Source organism: Sipha flava, unplaced genomic scaffold, assembly GCF_003268045.1.
Source record: "Sipha flava isolate LNK unplaced genomic scaffold, YSA_version1 269_pilon_pilon, whole genome shotgun sequence".
In the NCBI taxonomy this organism is placed as follows: domain Eukaryota; kingdom Metazoa; phylum Arthropoda; class Insecta; order Hemiptera; family Aphididae; genus Sipha; species Sipha flava.
In genome coordinates this window covers 228124-252996 of record NW_020272933.1, presented here as the reverse complement: position 1 = coordinate 252996, position 24873 = coordinate 228124, and the positions used below count along the sequence as shown (strand labels likewise).

Here is a 24873-nt window from a genome sequence, read left to right as displayed (position 1 = left end):
AACAGAGTTGGATTCTAGCCACCAATCAAGTCTTGTTTTCAGCATATATTCGAAAACTTTGCAAAGAGAGGAAGAGAGAGCAATTGGACGAAAAGAATCATTAGAATTAGGTTTGGGGATAGGGATGACACGATAAGATGTCCATGAAGGAGGAACCTGATTGGATGATAGAATGTTATTCATAATAGATAGAAGGTAAACCAGAGCATTTGAGGGGAGGTGTTTTAGCATGATAGGTGAAATGTTGTCAAGACCGGACGCAGTAGATTTTCGTGAAGATATGGCTAAATTTAATTCTGACATGGTAAAAATATTGGTGAGAATATGGGGTGGAGAGTATAGAGAGTGATCAGAAGGGCAAATCTCTGATATAGAAGGGACATAGCACGGAGCGACTTTAAAACAAGAAGAGTCGAACCAATCGTCATTATCTGGAGGTCTGACCGGGTTGATACAGTTTTTATAGCGCTTAGCTGTTGACCAAAGGTGATGTATGGGGAAAGATGGATTTAGATTAGAACAAAATTTTTTCCATTTTTTCCTCTTTTCATTTTTTAATAGCCTGGTAGTTTGGGCATAAGCGTTTTGGTAATTAATAAAGTCAAACATGGAGCCTGAGCGACGAAAGTTTCTAAAAAGAAGAATTCTGTTTTTGACAGCTTCGGTACAGTCAGAATTCCACCAGGGAGGGGAGGGTGGATAGGGATTGGAATTTAATCTTTTCTTAGGAATTGTAGGATTGGCGGAGTTGTTTATAATACTTGTAAAGGTAGAATAGGAAAAAACTGGAGAGGGAGAATTTGTCAATGAAGAGATAGAATTATGAATTTGAATAGAATACGATGACCAGTTGGCTTTATTGAAGTTAAAAGGTAAATGGATTGGAGGTGCAGAATCCAAAGCGGAACAAGATGGCACAGGATCAGCGATCCTGTTAAAATTAGTTGATATGATAATGGGGATATGATCGCTACCGTGAGGATCATTAAGGACTTGCCAAGATAAATTCCAGATAATATCAGGGGAACAAAAAGATAAATCAATTGCCGAGTTAGTTGAGTTGGGGCAACCCACATGTGTAGGACTACCATCGTTGAGAGTACAAAGACCTAATGAGTCAATGCAATCATAGATCTGAGAACCACGGCGGGATGTAAGTTGAGAGCCCCAAGCGGGATGAAATGCATTAAAGTCGCCACCAAGTAGCGTATTATGCGATATCAGGTTAAAGAATTCATGCCATAAATTGGAAGGAACATTAGAATTACTGGGGATGTAGCAGGACCAAAATTTTAAAGGAGGATGTGAGTTGATAAGATGCACTTCGATACCTATGATGTCGATTTTACAGTGGGTAAATCTATTTCTGGTAGCGATATCTAAAGGAATTTTTTTGGATTTGAGGGAGTTATGGACAGCTGTAGCTACACCACCATAGCCATCGGAGCGGTCGGATCTATAGGTTTTGAACTGCGGTATTGTAAGGGCACGTGAAGGTAAAAGCCAGGTTTCAGAGAGAAGTGCAATTGAGCATTTATGATCGGATAGGAGGTGTTGTAAGGATGGGAGACGTGCAGGGAGACTTCTCACATTCCACTGAATAATGTTAGTGTGATTGTTGGAGATATTCTGGTTTTTATATTTATGTAAAAAACCATGGTAATTTTAATTTATTTTGTTTTGTAATATGTTAGTTTTTGAGTCAAATATATTTAGTATTTTCTATAACTGTGGTGAGGACATTTGGTGTATAATACAAGACTAATCAGAGGTGAAATTAGAATCTGGAATATTAAGGAGTGAATTTAGAGAAGATTCAATTAAGGACTGAAGAGAGGCGGATGAGAAGGGGTAAAATAGGGAGGGGGAATTTATAAGAGATTCAGAGAGTTTAAGAGAAAGAGAATGAATCCAAGATAGATCAGCAGATTTATTGTCTCCGGTAAGGCTTTGATTAGGGAGATTGGTTAAACAGCAACCGTTAGGTGAAGAAAAATGAGGTTCAACTGGTAAATTTAATTTGTCTTTATTAATCGGGGAGCGAGATTTTTGTTTTATCTTCCTAGAATTGAAATAATGATGGTGATTATTTAGCCTGGGGAAGTTTTCTTCCTTTAGGGAGATATTTGGTTTTAATATTTCAGAAATTGGAGGCTGGCTCTTAACAACATCGGAAAAAGAATAAGCAGTAGTGTAACAATTATTTTTTTTAAAAATTAAGGCATCCTTATAGGAAATATTTTCGGTGGCCATGATGTGTTTAATTTCTTTTTGAGTGGACCATTCGCGGCAACTACGATCAGTGGCTAAGTGAGGTTGCTTGCAGAAGAGACATACAGGATCAGTGGATTGAGCGCGTGGGCATAAATCAACCGAATGATTGTTTTCACCGCAATGACTGCACCTGGGACAGCTACGACAATATTTTTGTGTATGTCCAAAACGTAAACAACGATTGCATTGAACGGGAGACCGGACACTGGGCTTGACATCAAAGATCATATTAAATACAGAGATAATGGATGGTATTTTCGGAGCGACGAATTTAAGTTCAACTATACGTGTTTGAACGATTTTATCATCTTTTTTAATACTGATGCGTTTGAATGCATCAATCTTGACTGAGGATCGGACGCCTTCGAAAAATTCAGTTTCTGAGACTGTAGTGTCTAATTTTATTATTCCGTAAGAAAAAATTAGCGTAGAAGGTATAATTGCATTATAGTTATTCTCCTTTAAGATGCTTGAATTCAAGCAGCAATTACCATTAAAAATTGTGTCGAAAGAAATTTTTATTTTTTTTGAACCCGCAGGTTTAATATTAGTAATACCAGAGAAATTGTTAGAGAAAAATTTAGCGGCCTTAATAGGATGCCAGTTTCCTAAATTTATATTAGCGTCCGTACTTTCAACGAGAATGGTTATAGGCCCGATATAATCTGGCGAAAACGACTTTTGTAATAAGTTGATATGTTTATTAGTGTTTGCCATATCGCTGTTGGTTGGGCAGGTAGATTGATTAGAAGTATCATTAAGTGAAGAAGACGTACAACCAATATCGAACTCATTAGAACGATCATTAACAATCAAATCCATATCGTTAGCCGTAGACCCCGACGTAATTGCGGTTAGTGTAGATAAAGAGCTAAGTCCCCCCTAAGTTCTGCAATGTTCTATCTGCTCTCTTCAATTTCAGAAAACTTGTTTTCTTCTCTCCCTTCAGATCGTCAAACACTCGATCCACTTTCACTGGACTTCCACAAGGTAGCTGCCTCAGCCCAATCCTATTCAATGTATATATGAGTATTGTTGAAAAGCATCTCTTTCAGTCTGGTCATAAATGTCTTATATACGCTGATGATTTAGTAATATTCTCTTCTAATAAACATCTTAATCTTGCTATCGATAGCCTCAACTCTGCCCTGATAGATCTGAATGACATTCTAATCAAAGTGTCTTTTGATGTTGCCCCTGAAAAATGCAAATCGATCATTTTCACTCGTCGTAGATATTTAAACAACCTTAATACATATCTCAACAACTATGTTATCCCTTTTGTTCCCAATATTACCTATCTTGGCATCACTCTCGACCTCAAATTGCGCTGGATTCCACATATTTCTACTCTCACAGCGTTTGTTTCTCGATGGTCCAACTTCCTTTGATCGGTAACTGGTACTTGGTGGGGCTCTCACCCTTCAAGTCTATTATCTATATATTTGTCTATTATACGCTCCAAAATTGATTACGGATGCTTTCTTTTCGGATCGGCTTCCTTTTCTAATTGGAAAAAAATCAATAAACTCCAAGCCTCATGTATCAGAACCATTATGGGTTACGTCAGTTCTACACCTTGCCCTGCTATGGAAGTTGAATCTACTTGCCCTCCATTTAATATCAGATGCCGCTGGCTTGCCGGCAAATTTCTCTTGAAATCACTATCCTATAGCGATCACTGTATCTTTGACATTTATTACTCACTGTACCTTAATTGGCGATATGTTCCTAAATCTATGCCCGTATTATCAATTATAGCACATTTTATCTCAAATTTCCACCAATATATTATCAATTCAACTAAACTCCCTCTTTACGAGCAATCCTACGACTCTCTTATCTTTTCCCCTCAGATTCATTCTGATAATAAATTTTTAGATCTATCCTCCAATGATTTTAAATCTATGTCTTCTTCCTCGGTTAATGCAGCCGTTTTGAATTATCTTAATGAACGTTTTTTAAACTTCATCGCAATTTATACTGATGGATCAGTCTCCCCTCTCTCCGCTGGATATGCGTTCTATATTCCTGATCTACAGCTCTCTTTTAACAATAACCTTCCTCCAACGTTTTCTTCCTTTACAGCTGAGTGCTATGCCATCACCGCAGCCTTAAAACTTATTCAAAATTTTCCCCCCAACAATTACTTAATTGTCTCAGATTCTATGTCGTGCCTCCAAGCCTTAAATTCAAACCCATTTAACTCTCACCTGTCTCCACTTATTCTTCGCATCAAGTCTCTTATTTTTACATTAAATCAAACTAACTATAACATCCACTTTCTTTGGGTTCCTAGTCATACAGGCATACATGGTAATGAAGTTGCAGACCACCTTGCTAAATCTTCATCCAATCTCATCTTTCCTTCTATTTCTCAACTCCCCCATTCTGACTTCACATCGCTTATAAAACAATACTCTACTAATATTTGGTTCTCTCTCTCGAACAATCTACCTGCCGAATTCGCCTCAAGATACAGAAATATTACACCAAATATCCTAAAAAAAACCTGGTTCAATAACTTACACTTACATAGACCATATATAGTACAATTTAATAGGCTACGCATAGGACATCACCTTCTTCCTAGTCACTCCTTCAAACTTGGCCTTAATGATTCTCCATTCTGTACTCTTCACTTAAATGAATGCATTTGTGACTTATCCCATATTCTACTCGACTGCCCTGCACTTCAACTCAATTGCATTATTTTAATTAATGAACTTAAGACTCTTAATATCCCCTTAAATATCCACTCCATACTTAACACAAAATCCACTACCGCCATCAAATTAATAATTTCCTTTATATTGGATGCTGGCTTCATTATTTAATATGTACAATAATGTTTAATGTATAATGTTATTTTATTTATAATCTCTGTAAATGTCGAGCTATCATAGTTGTATACTAATAGCTAATAATAAAAAAAAAAAAAAAAAAAAGTCTGCTTCTTATGTCCTATCAGATGTAAATCGTAAAAGTTCAATATAATTTTATAAAGAATTATTAGTAACAACGAACAAGTTATTCATGTAAAGGTCTGACGATTTTGATCGTAACGATTATACCATTTAGATCGGTACATTGTACTTAATTTTGACGTACGGTATTGCTGCATTATCGTAATTTCGATTTCTTTTACCTAGAATTGATTTACTGATACACACGCGTTGTGGCGTCTCAATCACCATACAATTTTTATACGAACCACTATGAGCTAAAAAATTTCCGAAAAGTGACGGCGACGACCGATAACACTATCACGGTAATCGATTTACGTCGTAGAGTATTTTACTTGTTTTCGCTATTATAGGTAAATTTTGTATGATAATTTTCCAACTTTTGTTTTTAATAGGCTAAATTGGGGAATTTCAGTTGGAGAAAATACCACAGCCCCCCCCCTCAAAAAAAAAATATCTAAATACGCCCTTGGGGCCCCACAAATTATATATTACGATTATTACTTTATTTGTAAATAAAAATAATATAGTCCCAGTACGCAAATCGTCACCCTCGTAGTTGTGTGGTCTTCTCAGTAAACGGGTTGTTATCGATGAAAATTAAGATGGTACCAATTACGCATAGCTTTGAAGTATTATACGCGCAAGCACTTGTAAAATTGTTTATCGTCGACAGCAGTTCGAAATACAGTTATAGTATATATTTAGTTATATAATAATACGAAAAAAACACATTTATATAAACAATTAATAAATTAATAAATTATTATATTTGTATGAGGCCCCGCAAAATTCTGCATCGGGCCCCGAAAACCGTCGGGCCAGCACTGAGTACAAACATGCAAATGCACATAAATTCGGGCTCTAATCATTACTAATGACATTTGTATAACATGTTAAAAGATGTACTATGTCTACTAACATAAGTACTATGTCGTGTTTAGTGCATCGGTTCCCAAAGTGTGCGCCATGGCGCCTTGATGCTCCGCGATGTCTGTACAAGGGCGCCGCGCCGTATGAAATACTATCTGGTCTAAAGTTTTCCTTATGATTAGTCATGCTATGACTAGGAGAAGGGCGCCCTGAAAAAGCCTTAAATCAAAAAGGGCGCCGTGAGTCGAAAAAGTTTGGGAAGCACTGGTTTAGTGTGTAAAATACGTAGAATTAAATTAGATAGTGGCGGTCGGCGGATCCGTTGTTCAATCTCCGCTAGCCAAGCGCACCATTTAATAAAAATGTCTGTTTTTAAGATTTTTAATATTTGAAAAACTAAAGGTCATATTGAAATTCTGATACTTGCATCGTCTTAAACACATAAAACCACACAGTTATATGCAAATTAAATTTCAAAAATAAAATTGGTAAATCGTTGTGTGAAGCGAGGAACTTTTACACGTATAAGATAGGCAATTACGATGAGTAGGGCCCAGTGAAGTTACGCCGCTATTCTACATTTCTTAATGTCTCTTACAATAATATATTTTTTTTAAGTCGGATTTTCACCAAATAATTCCATATAGCCATAGCAAAAATAATTTAACATTTAAAAAAAATGTAAAGAATTTTTTTTTTTGTTGTGTGCTCCTTTAAGTTAGGCGTAAGTCATACTAAGCGTTTTCTACTGTAGCGTTTTACTGCATGCGGTCACCGTATTAATAGAACACACGCTTTTAAATGACACTGGTCATCTAAGCGGTCCGACGATGCAGTAGCTGCATTCGACCAAGCAGGATGCGTCAACAACGTACAACCGGAATCGAATGCCTTTTTTTCATACTGATTCATTATATTATTTTAGATGAGAGTAGTCATTCTATGCGTTTCGCGTGTTACACTCGTGTCTTGATTTAATATAATCCACATGTAGTTAATTTCCAAATATTTCTATCGCGTTAAGATCATTATATTATATATATAATATATATATTATATTATTATTAACTGTTCCAATAACTACTGCAAGTACTGAGAGAAGTTTCTGGAAGTTAAAAATCAATTTATTTATTATTTATTAATATTTAAGAATAACATTGGTGCAAGATCGACTTTCTGATTTAGCAATTATTTCAATTGAACGTGATTTGTGTGAAAATGTAAACTATAACGACATTATTGAAAATTTCACAGAAATAAAAGCCAAAAAATTAATTTTTGATGAATAAAATGATTTTACTATATATTTTAGTATTTTAATTCGTCTGTTTATTGTTATGTTTTATTAAAATGCATATTTGTATAAATATTAATTAAATTATGTGACGATATAATATAAGTATTAAAGTAATATAAGTAAATAAAGAAAAACATGTTATTTGAGTCAACTGTAAAATTATTTTATTTTATTTTCCTATGTTTTATAAAAAAAAAACCCCTTATTTAAAATTATAATTTACCTACCAAATTTGTTGTATGATAAGAATTATTGATGTCACTATATGTTTATACATATAACATAGATATAAATATATACCTAAAAGGTTTTAAAATTATTTTCGACCTGGGCTTCAGAAATCCTAAAGACGGCCCTGAAGAGGAGTTATAGGGCAATGCAAACGACCGTTTTTAAGGGGTTCAGTATAGGCAATAATAATGACTGCTTATGAGTTGATTCCTAGGTACCTGTTTACTTGCATCGATACCGGTGAATTGATTCCGTGGTTATTAAGAGGTATGTAGGAGTTGATTCCCTTTTGGTATGTATACACTTATGGGTTTTTTGTGCGTTAGATGCATCAGAGCACACCACAAGTTGAACAAAAAAAGGTTGCAATAACGCATGCCCTTTCGAGTTGAACAGCTATATTTTTGTGACGCACGCTACAATGCAAGGGTTTCCATGATCTCTAGGAATCCGTTCAACACACAGTGCTTTTTACATTAAATTTCGCTTATTGTTTTACTTTAATTATTTAATTTGACTTCTAAAATAATTTTAGTTGGAACTGCCTCTTTGAAACAAGTATTTTGTTTTACTATTTCTGGTTCAATTATATTTAATATTGAGTAAAAATGTATTCTGAACATTCATGTAAAGTTTTTAAATAAAATATCATCGACTAATTGCAAATCATAATAATTTTTAACATACAAAGAACGCTTTTTCCTACGTTTTTTTATTTGCACTTACAATAATTCAATAGGACGTGTTAACACCGAGAAATACATGTGAGTCTAACATGTTTTTTGTTAACGATCTGGAAGACGTTTGCTTTTGACGTTGCTCGTGTAAACAATAAAAATCATGCATTTATTGTATTTAATAAAGACATGCTTTAGATGAAAGCGGAATTGAATAACGTTGGACGTAGTAAGAGTAACAGTAAGTGTTATATGAAACTCATTTCTAGTAATAAAATTTCAGAAAGCAACACCAACATAACCAACAAAATCATAACCATGACAAAATTGAGGAAAGTACTAATAGACGGCAAACGCTGACCAATTGTTCCAAAAGAGGAAAATTGTGAAATATGTTTTTGCAAAACCTTCAAAATTAATTCGCAGAGTTAAAATATCCAGATAAAGGACTATAACGATTAATGACTTATCTCTTATACGGCATAAAATATACATCGAGCTCATTCTACTATGCATGGTCTACTACTAAAAATTGCTATAGAAACGCATGTCACTTTATAATCAATGAATTATAAAGTTATTGATAATGAACAGTTTGTATTTGTTAATAATAGTGTGATGAGTTCTATTATAAGTTTTTTGTATACTACGTTTCAAAATTGGAAATAACACCTACAAACTTAGACTAAAACTACAGCAATCCCAAAGTATAAATTTTGAAGAGCTTGATACATTTCGTTATGTTTGAATTAGTAAAACCGCGTAAAAATATAAATAGAATTTTGAAACGATTATAATAATTATATCGATTGTTCTACGTATGTTTTCAACTCACGGGCACTACACAAATCGGTCGGCATAGCCACACTCGGGATAAACGATACGTTGTTGAAAAACTTACGGTTACAGCGACGATCTGCTTGCATAGCGTGATTCGCAACGGCCTGCATACAATAGACGACGCTATATAATGACCGATTTTGCCGTCGCTATGAATTCAATGACCGATCGATCGCAAGCGGCCGGTGAAGGGGAAATATGCTCCGGCGGCGGTGCGTTTCGTAAATGGGTGTCGTTGACGAGCGACAGTGATCAGTTCGACATCGACGGTGACCGAGTGAGCTGTCGGTACGCCATCGCGGATTTCATGGCTACCTTCCGCGGAGACGCCGTGGTCGTCGAGCCGGCCGCATTCCGTTTCGCGTCGCAGATGGTCGCGCACGCCATCGTCGACCCCGCGGGTGATCGCTGCTCGTCCGGCGGCCGCATCCAGATCGCCGTCCGCCGACAGTCCGTCCGGTGCGCCAGGCCTTACCTGTTCGCGTATGTCGACGGCCGCCACTACGAAGTGATGGGCGTAAGCGAACCGTTCACGTTCACGCACCGTGACGGACAGTGTGACTGCGGTACCGGCGGCGGCGGCGGTGGCGGCGACAGCTGCAGTAGCGCAACAACGAAATTGCCAACGACCATCTCGAATCGTCCGACCGATGGGACAACGGGCGATTTCGTTTCCTCCGGGACAGAAGAAAAGGGTCGATACAAGGCACTTCAGTGCTCGGCGTGCCAAGTTCCGTCCAACCATCGAGAAGTGTTGGAAAACTTGATGAAAAATATCAGTTATTCGTCCGATGTCGACAACACTACCGATAGCGAACACGTCAAGTATATCTTATTTAAATAATCTGAAACCTACTTTTAACGCACGAATTATTATATTTTTATTATTATACGACCCATAGAATAAATAGTACACCGTTATAATATAGTAGGAATGACCAAGAATTAGAGATTTCGTCAAAGAATCATGATTATTAAGAGGCAGACATTAGATTATATCATAGTTTCATTATATTCTTCAAAAATACAACAGGTACTCACTTAAAGAAAACTAGTTAGTACCTTTTCTTGCCTATTTAGGTACTATTCAGTGTACCGATGGTGCAGTCGCTAGGGCACAAGCAAGTCATGCGTTGCTTTAGAGTGACATACGATTTTAAAGAAATTTAAGGGGCAAAATTAGACAAATATCGACAACAGACGAAAATCATTACTGTTACGAGTCTATTATCGTATTAATTCTACTAGCTCGCTGTGACCGCGAATGATGTTAGCAGCTTATCATAATTTCGATTTGTAATGTAATGCAATATTCGCTTTAGAGCAGAAAGTATTTAACGACGAAACTGCGTATATCTACGTAATACATTATGTTACATATTCGTTAAAAAAAATCAAGATTCATCTTGTGGGTTGGTAATAGAATTCAACGGCTGCAATATACCACAATTTTGAAAAGGATACTCGATTACCTTTTTAGAAACAAGATAGCCGCCACTTGTATCTTATAGCACTTAAAGCACACATAATGAATTAATATCCAATAACGATTTTCTTATATTATTTATGTTGTAATATAATGCGTGTTTAATATAATTTGGCTACTTTGGATTTACAGGAAAATTGAATGCTTGAAAAACTGTAAGTTGACATTGGAATACCAATATTTTAAAATTAATATGTTAACTGAAGAAACCGAAGATTGTCAGCGATTCGTAAATGGTCTGGTATCTAGTCTATTGAAAAACCACAAAGCCACTCTCAGGGTAGGCAACAACATGATTTGCGTGAAAAGACAAAAAAGTTCCGCCAACGAGCATTTTATGCAATCAATAATTAATTTTCAAAAAGAAACAATTTCGAATTTATCAACCACACACAAAAAAATATTAGTATTGATAAACATAACGCAATTGTTTTACAAAGTTTAGCAAATATTTACACATTAAAAAATGTGTTAGAATTATCATTGCTGATGTCAGGTTAAAATTTTTAAACATTTTCCTAATAATAATTGATAAATAATTTTAGCCTTGAATAATGGAATTACAAAAGGATACTCAAAAATTATTTATTTTGTTACTATATATAAATCCTCTTATGAATTAATGAGCAATAATAAAACAATATTTAGAACTTAGATAAACTTGAAAATTATATTCTTGAATAATAATAAATGTATAAATCATTAAATATTTTAAAATTTAATTATATCATTATTTTTTAAAATATTTAATTATTATTGTATAATTAAAAACATTTTTTGTATTCATATAATTAATTGAAGCTGTGTAAATATTTAATATATGTTTATCCATTATTCAAATATTCAATAAAATTAACAAATAAAATGAATTATTACTGTGGATAATTTAGTTTTATTTAGATCATACTAACATAGTATTTAAAAACTTATTGCCTATGGTTAGTAAGCAACATTGTTTAATCAAATTTGTACTTGGATATTGTAATGAAGATTCAACAGTTGAGTTTCACATGCATTTGCAAAAAAATGTAATCAATATTACATAGATAATAGAAGTTATTAAAAGTAAACCACGGAAATATAAATTTGAACTAGTAGAATTGACCAATAAATATCCAAAACCTAATTTTATTATTTTGTCGGTCTGCACCTATACTATCAATATAATAAATTATATAATTGTATAAATATTTAAAGTGAATAGTAGGCAATCTTCACTAATATCCATACAAAATGTACATAATATATGTATAATATAATATACAAAATATATTATTTTCATATCATATCGTATTAACATATTAATATCACTGACTATATATTATAATCAATGTTATGATCATTAGAGACCGGAATTATATGCACTAAAAATGTGGCAAATATGATGCAAATATGCAAAGCAAAAGGGTCAAAATATGCATTAATATGCACAAATACATGAAAAATATGCTCAAATATGCATTATAAATTTATATTACTTTATCAACTACAAACAATAAATTTATAACATAACAAATATAACAAAATTAGGAGTGTTGGACCTTTCAACATCAACTTAAATCAACAAAATATTTAAGTATATAAAAAAAAAAATCATTATATGTTTTTAAAACAGTTTAAACAAATAATAAAATAGAAATTTTGAACCTTTCAACATCAAATTAAATCAAAAAAATATTTAAATATAAAAAAACTATTATTTTTTGTTTTCATAACAATTAATTACAATATACATTTACATATTTTGTGGGGTCATGTTGGTTCTTTTTTCAGTTAATATCATTTTGTAAGTACTAAACGACCGTTCAATGTTCACAGATGTTATAGGTGCATATTTCACACAAGTACTCATCGTGGATGTAAAATTTGATGGTAAAAAACTTTCTTTTTTCCCGGATAAAACATCTGATATCTGCTTCAATATTTTAAAACCATCATTTTTGTGTATTAAATCAGAAACTTTCTCTTTAATAATTTTTCCATTATTTCCGGACACCATTTCCATGTTTAAAATAGTTTCATTAACAATTTTTGTCGCATTAAACAAAGGTAAATTAGATAACTAATTTTTTAATACTTTTAACAAGTATAAAAAAATTAGTTTTAATATATATAATATCAGTTTTAACAGACTCTAACTTAAGCATATCTTCACATTTTTTTATACTGACCACATTTTTTTCTTTCAAGTTTTCAATGATAATTATTTTTAGCTGTTCAAAATTATCAGCACAAAAGGTGGCTGTTTCAATCCAAGTACCCCCCTGGTGAGTATAGATTCTGGTGATAAGGCTACATTTGGCAAAACATCTTTGTAGACTTCTACACGATGAGGAGCTTTTAAGAACACTTTTTTTAAATTATTTACCAGTGTATTAACATTTGGAAATAATTCTCTCACTTTTTCAGCAATTCTTTGAAGCATATGCGCTAAGCATGTAACATGTATCATGTTGGGGAAAAATACATTTAATGTTTTACCTGCCTTTATCATATACGGGGCTGCATCTGATAATAATAGCAAAACTTTTTCGTCATTACCACCACTTGGCCACAAAATCCTTAAGCCATCATTGACAAAACATGCAGTAGTAGAATGATTTGTTTTTTCTAGTTTTTTACTAGCAATTAAAAAGGGATTGAAAGAGTTTTCACTACTTAATGCACTTTATTAAAAGATTAGCTATGTAGGTACCATTATTATCTGTTGTTTCATCTACAATTAAAAAAATATACGAATCCCCTACTTTTTCTTTTATATTTTTTATTATTTTATTATAACATGGTTCGAGATAAGATTTTCGATGTAAACTCTCGTCTGGTATATGTTGATTCGTGTATTTTTGCAAGAAATCTCAAGAAAATGGTGGAACTTGAAGTTTAAACCATGGTATGTTGGCAGCTACTAAGCTCAGAGATCTTCATTTAAATTATTGGTATTAGATTTGTAAACATTTCCCAATAGCATTTGTTTTTTATTATTTAAACTTCGTTTCAAGGAATCAGTATGAAAAGATGTATGAACATGTTGTGATTTGAAATTTTTTATTACACGGTACTTGGCGATTACATACCTGATAATAGACTACGTTTTCATCAGTGGTAAATACAATAGTGTCTCTATAATATATGGTTCAATCTACTGGTTTATCAAACACTTAATATTTTTTCGTATTTTAGACATTTTTTCAAATTATTTTTAATTTACGCAAAATAAAAATAAAAATGTCACTAAACCGTAATTGAAACATGATAATATGTACACCACTACTACACATGACAAAATTGTTCAATATTGCCATGCTACTACACTAATACATGAAACGGTAAAACATGGTGAATTTAAATCAGTGTATTAATTTTCAAATTTGCAGTGTGGTCAATGAATACTAAATTTTTACGCAACTTTAAGAAGTAACCTTAAAATTTATTTGTCAGATAATAGTTTATCAACACGGTATTGAACTCGAAAAAATAAAATTCTATACCGTTTTAATAGTAATTGAAAATTTCAATTTCCAAAATATAAACATGAAATAATTTGATTATTTACTATGATTTTAAAAAATATATACATTATATGCACTTATGCAAAAATATGCCCCAATCCTTCAAATATGCCATTATATGCAAAATTAAATTTGATCTATGGAATCAATTGGTTCGGAATCCCCCACATTTCGAATCCTTGTATAAGTGCATACACTCGGTATGAACATACAAATGCATAAAATTCCGGTCTCTAATGATCACCATTTGAAATAAAAATCAAAAAATGTTATTATCAATAATAATAATAATCATAATTAACATGTTCAATGCTTAAAAATTAAAATATCTGGATTAGTAAATAAAAAAGCCATACAACACTGTAACAATTATGAGAAAAACACTATCTCATATTAGAAATAACATTTTGCATATGAAATCCTAATTTAATTTCATTCAGCATGTTTATACAAATAATTGTATACATAATAAATGTATATTGTATATTATAGATATTATTAACATTAATACTACAAAGTTTAAAAATGTATTAAATGAATAGAAACATTAAAAACTGATAAATAAATAAATTTATTTATAAATACATATATGATACATTACTAAATAATTAAAATGAAATAAATCATAAATACAATAAATAATTGTTTAAAAAAATACATTTCTCAGAAACATGACTATTTATAAAGTTGGCTAAAGTAATTTGTTTACATTGTCCATTTAATGCATGAATTCAAATAATATCAGGTAATAATAATAATAATATATTAACTGATTTTATATACAATTTATAAAATACAAGAATATATTTTTTAGTATTCGCATATGTTTAAAATAAAACGAATATAAGTGTTTACTATAAATTAAATCAGTTTTATATTTAAACAATAAATCACAATAACAATTAAGATATCTATAGAAATCTACGAAATCAACAGATATAATAACCTGTGTATAAAAATATATAAATTAATATATTTTTGTATATATTAATTTTTGATATTACATAATATTATAACAACTATATTATTTGCTGAGTATAAAAATTTGTTGTTGTATAACATAAAGTATTTAACAAGTTATAAATGTTTGTATATTATTTTATCGCACATTTTTAGAAGTAAAAAAGTGGTTAACCTGTTAACATAGGTATAATTAAATACATTTTTAAATAATTAGGACTAGGCGTAATACATAAATATTTTTTATGATTTTTAAATAACTAGTTTTTTTTTATTTTTCTATAGAAATTCGGAATAAAAATTAATGGCATTTTAGGCATTTAAAAACAATATTATTATTATTAATTTATCATTATTCACTAGTACTATCTTCAATTGACGAACGTACCTGTTCAACATTTTCATTCATTGGGGAATGATTGTGATCATTTTCTGAGTCAGTATTATCAATTGAACCAGATGGTTGAATTGATTGAGAAGTAGTTCGAGGAGCTTCACTTCCTTTAGGTCCATCTTTTCCAGATACTAAATGAGAAGGTTCATTACGATTTTGCAACCCTTTTAAATTTTTTTCTCCTTTTCGCCATAATGTTATTTCCTGTAAATTTATAAAAGTAAAACTTAATATATTTTACTAAAAACAAAAAATATTCATATTTATAGATTATTTATTAGTCATAACTATATATTTTTCAAAACAATTGACATTGATAAGAGAGATTTGTTGAGACATTTTTTTAGCAGTATATAATTATATATCAAGTAAAAAGAAAATAGAAGAAATAAAATTATTCATAATTTTCCATTTCAATCTTTATATACTAAGAAATATTTAATACATAAGCTCATACATTTTTATATGAAGCAATATTAAAATATTTAAAAAAAAAGTCTATTTAACTTTTAGTAATTATCTTAACAGTTTTAACCTTAAATATTAACTTATATTAAGCTTACTTGTTGCTTAAAATAGCGTCTATCTTCTTCATCCATTAGAACAAGATTTAAAAAATATCTGACTGAAAACCTTTTATTCACATCCCTCATAGTAGGTGTGAGATCATAACCAGCAAGAAATACTCTAATAGGAATACTTTCTCCTCGAACAGGAGCTCCATCCATAATTTCATATTTAGCTATAGTTTCATTTTCATTAAATGTATTTGGACCTGAAAAGTTACATACTTTTATAAAAGCTCAAAAATACTTTTATACATTAAAAAATTATAATATTTAATTTAATAAATAAATCTAACCAGATCCTGTAGTTTCTCTTTTAATTATAGCAATTTCCATGTGTTTTATCTTTATCCGTACTAGTAGAAAATAAATTTTACCCACAATAACATCTTTTAAGTGATATCTAGAATTAAAATTTTAAATTATTTTAAGATGTTTAATGTATAGATGATTTGTTGTTGTTTTAAATAAATTAACTTACTTGCACTTATTATACTCAAACTCAATATGTAAACAATCCTCAATTCCTACTTCCATTTTTATACTATTATTCATATCAGGATAAGAGGATAAGGTATGTACAATAATATCAATTTCTTTAACAATGTCATAGATTCTTCGTACAACGGTAACTCTCAAAAAGTATCTAAAAATATAAATATTAGAATATTTAAATACTTTCAAAATATTGATGAATAATTATACACTATACCTTAGTCTCACATTAGAACCAGTATATGTTTCATATGGTTTTTCTACATTTAAAAATTCAAAATTAAAAGAAGTATTCTGCAACATTTCACCAGGCCTCGCCAGTTCCTTGACTAGTGATGTGAACTCATGATGGTTACCTCGGTCATAGTACATTTCTATTTGTCCTATGAATTCAACTTTAATACCCTGATGTTCCAAACGACTGCTAGATTTTTTTAGTATCACATTAACCTATAATTAACAAACAAATAATTTTGATTGATATTATTAGTTAGTTTGTACGGAATAAATTACAAAAAATTATTTTAAATGAATATATTAAACCAATTAATTTCTTGCTTCACTCAGACTCTAAAATAACTAATAAAAAAAAAAAGATAAAATAAGATAAAATACATTATGGGTAAACAATACAAATTTACTAATGTATCAACAATAATTGACAACTACAATAATAAAATCTAAATACATAGTTGGCAAAGCCAAAATATTTAAAAATACAAGTATCAAATCACTGTATATATTATATGAATTTATGATAATAAGTACAGATGTATTATTATTTACTATCTAATTAAGATTTATATGAAATGGTATCTACAATAATTAATTCATTACCTTTCCAGATACTGTTTCTCCATCATAATATATTAAACTTTGATCCTTTTTACTGCTTTCATCCAGTTTCTTCTTTCCATCTGGTCGATCTAAGACTATTTCTAACTCTGCTGTCTGCCCAAGACCAAAAAACGTCTGTAACATTTACATTATTTGATGTAATAGATATATATTTTTTTTTAGTAAAATGTTATTTAATTATTTATGGAAAAGAAATGATTTTATAATATTGATCACTTAAATTAATTTTAAACTATATAAATAGAATGACAGATTAATTGAAACAAAACAGATAAAATTAAACAATAACAAAACTGTCAAAATAAAAGATAAGACAACACAGGTTTTTGAGAATTTAAATATTAACGACCAATACCCAGGCCAAAAAAATAATAATATTGAGTTATGAAATGTATTTATGTAATAAAAAAGAAAAGAATTGTTTAATTTCAAAACAAAATTATTAGATTTAGCTTAAATTAATTACAAAGATAAAACTATGCATTTTAAAAATATTAATAAATAACTCTATTAATAAAAGATTAATTTAAAAATAAATAAAAATTATTTAGATAAACTTTTTTATTAGTTTAGTTCTAATCTTACAGTAATATGTTTTAACATTTTTATTTATAATATTTATTTATAAAAGAAACTAAAAAATGTAAGAAACAGACAAATTTGGGAACTCTTGAATACCTGTCATAATTTTAAATAAAGAATACCGATTTCATGTTGATATAATAAAAACATGTTTATAATATATAATTAGTTATTAAACAATCAAAATGAATAATAACTTATATTGTGTACTAGTATAGGCTAAAAGATAAGAAAGAATAGATAATATTACATTACCTTTACATACATATTATATGAATGTAAAATGTATATATAATGTATATATTTAATAGTTTTAAAATATAAATAACATTTTTTTAATTTTACTATTAAAAATAATAAAACAAAATATATTATTTATTAGATTATACAAAATGGTATGAATAGGATATTGGACACTTATACTTTAATAAATATGGATTTAGTTTTTGACTAAACCTAGAAATATTAGCACTTGGTGTTCTATAAGTATTAAATAATAAATTAATTCTTAATAAATATTTAATTACAATTAAAAAACTATAACTAGTAATGATATACATTAAAGAACTCATTATTTTTAGAAAATTACATACTTTTTTAAATACTACCAAAATATTTTATTTTGAGTTTTTATTTATTTATTATGTATAGGTACTTATAACTTGTGCTAGGAAAATTATAGTTAAAATTAAAAGATATTTAAATGGTTTGTCATCATTATCAAAAATCATAATTAATAATACTTCAATGGTAACTAATTAGATTAAAATTACTTACTTATCATAATCATATCTCAAATCTTATGTAGACACACATATCATAAGGTACAAAGGAGAAAGTTTATAATATAATTTATAGGTATAAATTAATTTTAAAAAGTGTAGTTGGTCTAAGTAAACTAAGCTATGAAGATTCCGAACAAAAGTCCAGACAATACATAAAACAAATTTAATATGGTACGGTTAGACTCTGGGGAAAATAAATATCAGTGATTTACGGACAAATACTGTACAAGTAGATATATTATTATAGCCATGGATGGCACTCACCATTTTCGAATGTTGTTAACGAATTTCGTATTCAGTCCACGTAAAACTACCGTCGTCGACGCTGGCGATGTGGGACACACGGAAATACTCGTCGAAGAGAATGAAATGTCTACTGCCGAACACCAAAACAAACAAGGTTCGTCGTACCCTCAATTAATTGAAATCATCATCGAGCCGGCTAGCTGTTGTGGACACGCAACAAGGTGGTACGGGATACGCGTTCTATCTTTTTAAGAAGTAATATTTTTTCAATCGGGACGCACGACAAGAAAATATCACTACGAACGTTAAGCGGAGAAAAAAAACCCCCGAAAAAAATACCAATAGTCCGATGAACAGAATCACAGTATCAAATAATATAATACAATAGTGAATTAATACAGGCACATCTATGTACACACATAAATAACAATATAATACAATTAAAATGTGGGTATATATTTTAATAACAATATTAAAATATAATATAGTTGGTGAAAAGTTGAGTTATGTTTTGAGATAAGTTTTTTTCACTGTGACGGGATATTTATTTGCCCAGTGTGGCCACGCCATGCAGCCAAATTACTCGTCGTGCAGAAGCCGCAAGGGCCCGCCTCACTGTACAATCATAAAAATAATAATATATTTAAATGTACATAATGGTATTTAATACATATTTTTATGCATTAATTCATTGTTATGTATTGTACCACATGTACCCACAGATAAATAAAGAAGCTTATATATTGTCCGTGTATGTGTGTATGTGTGTATATTACTTACATACTTATTTAAAACTAAGTTAGTAACTTACATATTTTATACGAATGCTTTGGTCCTAGACATAGAACACAAGTGTTTTCATCGGATAACCTCGGATTACATTCGACATACAATGTTAAGACAATAAAATAATGTTCTCGTTTGATTGGGTATTGTTTTTTTTTTTTTTTTTTAAAGGCTCCTACTTTTTTTTATCTAATACGTAATTGGTAATTTCATTTAAATAATCGATCGTTTCTTACAAGCGTAGTTTTACAGCACGCAGAACCTTATCTGATTCGTGAAAATAATCGAACCATGCACACAGTTCTGTACTGGCAGTTATAATACTACGGTTAGGCACGTGCCTATGGGGGGGATATTTAACTCTCCCCCCCTCCTCGAAAATTTTAACCATTTTAGAAAAAATAGTGCTCAATATTTTTAGTCAATTTATGTTTAATGTTATAAACATTTGCGAGGATTATTTATACAATCCATTGTCGATCTATCCAGTACTATACAATTATTACCAAAGTTATTATCATGTGAAATAAATACATTTGAAATACGTGGTAGAAGTAATGTTGAACTCCCTCCCTCCGAAAAATGTTCTAGACACATCACTAACCACGGTATTTTTAATTCCATGTTCTTTCCTATGGCTAGGTGTGTATAACTTATTTGATCTTTTTTCTGATTACACCCCAATTTACCTTGAGGTGGGTATCAGGGCAACTAAATTAACTAAACCTTCTCTCACTAATGATAGAGTAAACTAGACTAAATTTAAAAAATTACTAACCGAAAAAATAAACCTCAAACTCTCTTTAAAAACTACTTCCAAAATTGACAGTGTTACCCTTTCTTTAACTTCCACTATTCAAAATTCTGTTTTAGCTGCCTCAAGCAACCACCCTCCGCCACAAAAAATACTAATATTCCTGTCCATATTATGCTCTTTTTCGCTGAAAACGTAGAGCTAGATTCAAGCGACAAAAATTTAAATACCCTTCGGATAAATTAAGGCTTAATCATTTGAAAAAATAACTTAAACAAAGCTATTCAAAAACACAAAAACAAAAATTAACACAATTATATCCTAAATCTTTCAACTAAAGATTCGACTTTATAGAACTCCACTAAAAAATGTATCCGTCATAAACTACCATCCCCTCCCCTCCGTATGCCAACAACTCGTAGGCCACTTCAGACTCCGATAAAGTCAACATTTTTGCCTAACACTTAGCTAGCATTTTTAAACTACACAATATTAGTTCAAATAAAACCCATATTGTTATCGTTTTATCGGTTAGGTTTATTGGTTTAGGCTCATTATGTCGATAGACATAAACGAATTTTCTAATACAATTAAATTAGAAACAGTCTAAAATTAAATAAACAGTCTTAATTCTCAAAATAATATCCAATCATTTTATATGAAAATATACGTTTTTTTAGGGTTGTTTTTATAACTTTGGTATAACTAAGTGGGAAATTTTTTTATTAAATTTTTTATCATTTTCTATTCCGTGTTGATCAATTGCAAAAAGTCCCATAAATGACTCTTTTAAAGTTTCACTCAAATATTCTCTTAAAGCCATTAATAAAATAAATGACAATTGTAAATGTTTTAATAACCATAAAACTTAACGCTTGTAGGCAACTATAACCAATAAGTAATAAACTAATAGAATAATATTATATATTGATTCCCAATATTATTATTAGATATCAATACAAGAACCCTATACATAGATAGGTTTTTTATGTCTTATTACCGTCAGACGCATATTGTCACGAGTCATGAGCAGTGTTTTGCATTATCTAGATGAAATATAGTTATCTTTTTATCTTATCTAGATATAAATTATTTTAAGTATATTTTTATCTTATCTAGATAAATAAATGACCATCTAAGAATAATCATCTAGATAAATTACTATTCGGTCAATAATTTAAATATTTTTGACCCAAAATTATATAACTACCCTTGTAGATCAGAGATATTTTGTCCCAAACAAATAATAAAATACAATAAGCAAATTGTTTAGAATCACCTAGTGCGCATCACGCTCTGAATAAACTCGTATTGAGTCTTATGTAACGTATACCGTAACTGAGGGTTTCTTTGCACAAGGCCAGTGAACATTGCTCCAAAATATATTTTTGTGTTTATTTGTTATCACGAGTTATAAAATGATATCACTTGATTCATTTTTTTTTTGTATGAATCTTCACAATATTTATAACCCGTCGTTTCCTATACAACTTCAAATCATTGATTTCCCTCCAAACTGTGTTTAAGTGATAAGCCGTGTTATCAAACACACAAAAACCGTTTCATACAAAATAGTCAAATTTCGTCAAAAAATAAAATATTAATACTGGTAAGACATTCAAAATTATATCTTATATGTAGTGCAGATTAAGATTATGTATAATTTTAATCGAGTTGACATTGTTTTATTATGTTAATAAATTTAAATTGTGAAATATATTTAAATTTGACTTTTTTTTGCCAACTTTGCACCAACCAATATTTGGTGCAATGTTTTAATTTTTTTTACAATACCTATGTTAAATAATGTTTAAATTACCTAATGTTATTTAAATATTTTTAGAGGATGCCAAACAAATACAAAAAACAATTAGGTTCACGAAACTATAAAAATTATTCTGATGAAACATTAGAAAAATGCCTAAGTGAAATAAAAAATAAGACTATGACACAAAGGGAAGCTGAGCATGGTATTTCACGTCGAACTATCAACTACAAACTTAAAAACCTTCACAATTTAAACATTGGTCGTCCATTAATATTTTCAAGCAATGAGGAGAAAAGTTTTGTTGACCATATAATAATTATGAGCAACTATGGATTTCCAATTGATAAAACCGATTTAAGACATGTTGTGAAATCATATTTAGATAGAATTGGTAAGAAGGTGAGTGTGTTTCAAAATAATTTACCAGGTCTATCTTGGACTGCAAATTTTATAAAACGACATAAGAACCTAAGTATTCGATTGGCTTCGAATATTAAGAGGACAAGAGCTGCAATTGATAAAGACATTTTACAAAATTATATGACAAATATAAAAGAAACTCTGTCTGGTGTACTTCCTGAAAATGTTTATAATTACGATGAAACTAATTTGACTGACAACCCTGGTCAAAAAAAAATATTAGTTAAGCAAGGAAGTAAATATCCAGAACGAATATGCAACACTTCTAAAGTTTCTATTAGCCTTATGATGTGTGGAAATGCTAAAGGAGAAATATTACCACCTTATGTTGTATACAAAGCAAAAGGTCTGTGGGAACCTTGGACACAAAATGGTCCCAAAAATTGTCGGTATAACACTAGTCCTTCAGGCTGGTTTGATGCAAACATATTCCAAGATTGGTTTGAAAAAACACTTTTGCGTCATTTAAAAAAAAGCCCAGGGAAAAAATTTGTCATAGGGGATAATTTATCTTCACATTTATCTTCTCATATTATTGAAATTTGTAAAAAAGAAAATATATACTTTGTGTGCCTCCCTCCAAATAGCACACATCTTACGCAACCGTTAGATGTTGCATTTTTCCATCCTATGAAGGTGGCTTGGTGAAAAATTTTATCTGACTGGAAGAGTAGTACCGAAGGTTTAAAAAATACTGTCTTGCAAAAACAATCATTCCCTGCATTATTAAAGTAGTTATTAAATATTTTACAGCCTACAATGGCAACAACATTACAAAATGGTTTTAAACAGTGGTGTATATAGGGGGGGGGGGGTGGGGGGGTAACCCCCCCCCCCCCCCCGAAATTTATGGTTAGTACGATCTACGTGTGCATTTCTTTAATCTATGTATTAATTAAAACCAAACTGTCTAGTATGGGAAAAAAATGCTCTCTCCTAATTTTTAAGCAAATTATACGCCCAATTCTTATCTACGCTTGCCCGGTATGGGGTAATTGTGCATCCTCGGACATCAAAAAAATGCAAATTGTCCAAAACAAAGTCCTCAGAATAATTGCAAATGTTCCGTGGTTTGTCAGAAATCCAAATCTGCTATTGATACTTTGAATAAACTATCCATTGATTTTTTTTCCAAATATATGGTGTCATATATATATATATGTCAATACTAGTAACTTTACCAGTCTCAACAGCGTCATCAGAAAGATCGTTTTCGATATTGAAAAGATTGAAGTCGTGCTTGAGAAATAGTACAAGCGAAAATCGACTAACAGGATTATCTCATGTCAATTCATCGAAGTATTTCAATAAACACTGAAGAAGTGATAAATAATTTTGCAAATCTACCTCGAAAATTAGATTTTGTTCTGTAATTAAATTTATGTATTCTAATTTTCATAGTTATTAAAAATAAGTTAATTTATAACCTTCATTTAGTATATATTTTTTCATAACCCCCCCCCCCCCCCCCGAAATTAATTCCTATATGCGCCACTGGTTTTGAAAAATGTGGAATATATCCTTGTGATATAAATGAATTATTAGGAAGACTTCCAAATTCTGGAGATAATAATTCCTCAATTGAAGAAACCTTTATTCAGCATTTGAGTGCCAAAAGATCAGAAACTGTACAACCTCTGAGAAATAAAATAAAGAAACTACATGTAGCACCCGGCAAAAGTTATGCTCATGATGATAGTGAAAATTCTTGTGAAGAACAATCAGATGAGTCCGAAGATGTTGGCTCGGTTACTGATGAAAGAGATGACTGTCCAGTTAGTAAGAATGGAAAATACTTAGAAAATGATTTTGTTATATTCAAGTATATGGAAACACTGTATCCTGGTCGTGTATCAAGTATTAAACCTGATGGGGCTAATATATAATCTATGGAAAAAACAAGAAAATTTTATAGATGGCCAGAAAAAGTAGATGAAATGTTTTACCTATGGAAAGATATTATGATGAAGATAAAACCCCCAAAGTTAGTCAGAAGAGGTTTCTTTAGAGTTGAAGAATATAGTATTTATACAGAATAGGAGGCATAAGACTGTTAGGTATAAGTAAATTTAGTTTTTATTGGTAATATTGTTTTTTTTTATAAAA

At 30.5% G+C, this 24873-nt stretch overlaps 3 protein-coding genes and 1 pseudogene across 4 annotated transcripts; 2 read left to right on the top strand and 2 right to left on the bottom strand.

Moving 5' to 3' along the window:
- Positions 1–1723: 1723 nt before the first annotated feature.
- LOC112685217 lies at positions 1724–3096 on the bottom strand. Its single transcript, XM_025557040.1, has one exon. It carries the CDS (start codon positions 3094–3096, stop codon positions 1762–1764), a length of 1335 nt encoding a protein of 444 aa, XP_025412825.1. The 3' UTR covers positions 1724–1761.
- A 72-nt stretch (positions 3097–3168) lies between these two features.
- Positions 3169–7402, top strand: LOC112685216 (annotated as a pseudogene).
- Positions 7403–9227: 1825 nt separating this feature from the next.
- On the top strand, positions 9228–11266 carry LOC112685222. Its single transcript, XM_025557045.1, has 2 exons — positions 9228–9983; positions 10777–11266. Exons 1-2 carry the CDS (start codon positions 9289–9291, stop codon positions 11087–11089), a joined length of 1008 nt encoding a protein of 335 aa, XP_025412830.1. The 5' UTR covers positions 9228–9288; the 3' UTR covers positions 11090–11266.
- Positions 11267–15395: 4129 nt separating this feature from the next.
- LOC112685191 (vacuolar protein sorting-associated protein 26B-like) lies at positions 15396–19930 on the bottom strand. 2 transcript variants are annotated; one of them, XM_025557003.1, is made up of 8 exons: positions 19851–19930; positions 19058–19654; positions 17406–17540; positions 16786–17018; positions 16555–16719; positions 16370–16476; positions 16071–16282; positions 15466–15711 (listed from the first exon to the last, which is right to left on the bottom strand). In XM_025557003.1, the coding sequence occupies exons 2-8, from the start codon at positions 19058–19060 to the stop codon at positions 15466–15468; spliced, it is 1101 nt and encodes a 366-aa protein (XP_025412788.1). In that variant the 5' UTR covers positions 19061–19654; positions 19851–19930. The 2 variants fall into 2 exon arrangements, with proteins under 2 accessions (XP_025412787.1, XP_025412788.1); XM_025557002.1 differs by lacking the exons at positions 19058–19654; positions 19851–19930 and having other exon boundaries at positions 15396–15711; positions 17406–17549.
- Between the last annotated feature and the right edge of the window lie 4943 nt (positions 19931–24873).

Excerpts from the sequence above, each read along its gene's own strand:
- LOC112685217 (XM_025557040.1), bottom strand. The coding sequence starts at position 3,096 with ATGGATTTGATTGTTAATGATCGTTCTAATGAGTTCGATATTGGTTGT.
- LOC112685222 (XM_025557045.1), top strand. The coding sequence starts at position 9,289 with ATGACCGATTTTGCCGTCGCTATGAATTCAATGACCGATCGATCGCAA. Across the intron at positions 9,984-10,776 it reads ACCGATAGCGAACACGTCAA|GAAAATTGAATGCTTGAAAA; the intron begins GTATATCTTATT and ends TTGGATTTACAG.
- LOC112685191 (XM_025557002.1), bottom strand. The coding sequence starts at position 17,549 with ATGTTACAGACGTTTTTTGGTCTTGGGCAGACAGCAGAGTTAGAAATA. Across the intron at positions 17,019-17,405 it reads GAGAAACAGTATCTGGAAAG|GTTAATGTGATACTAAAAAA; the intron begins GTAATGAATTAA and ends TGTTAATTATAG. Across the intron at positions 16,477-16,554 it reads TTTGAGTATAATAAGTGCAA|ATATCACTTAAAAGATGTTA; the intron begins GTAAGTTAATTT and ends TTTTAATTCTAG.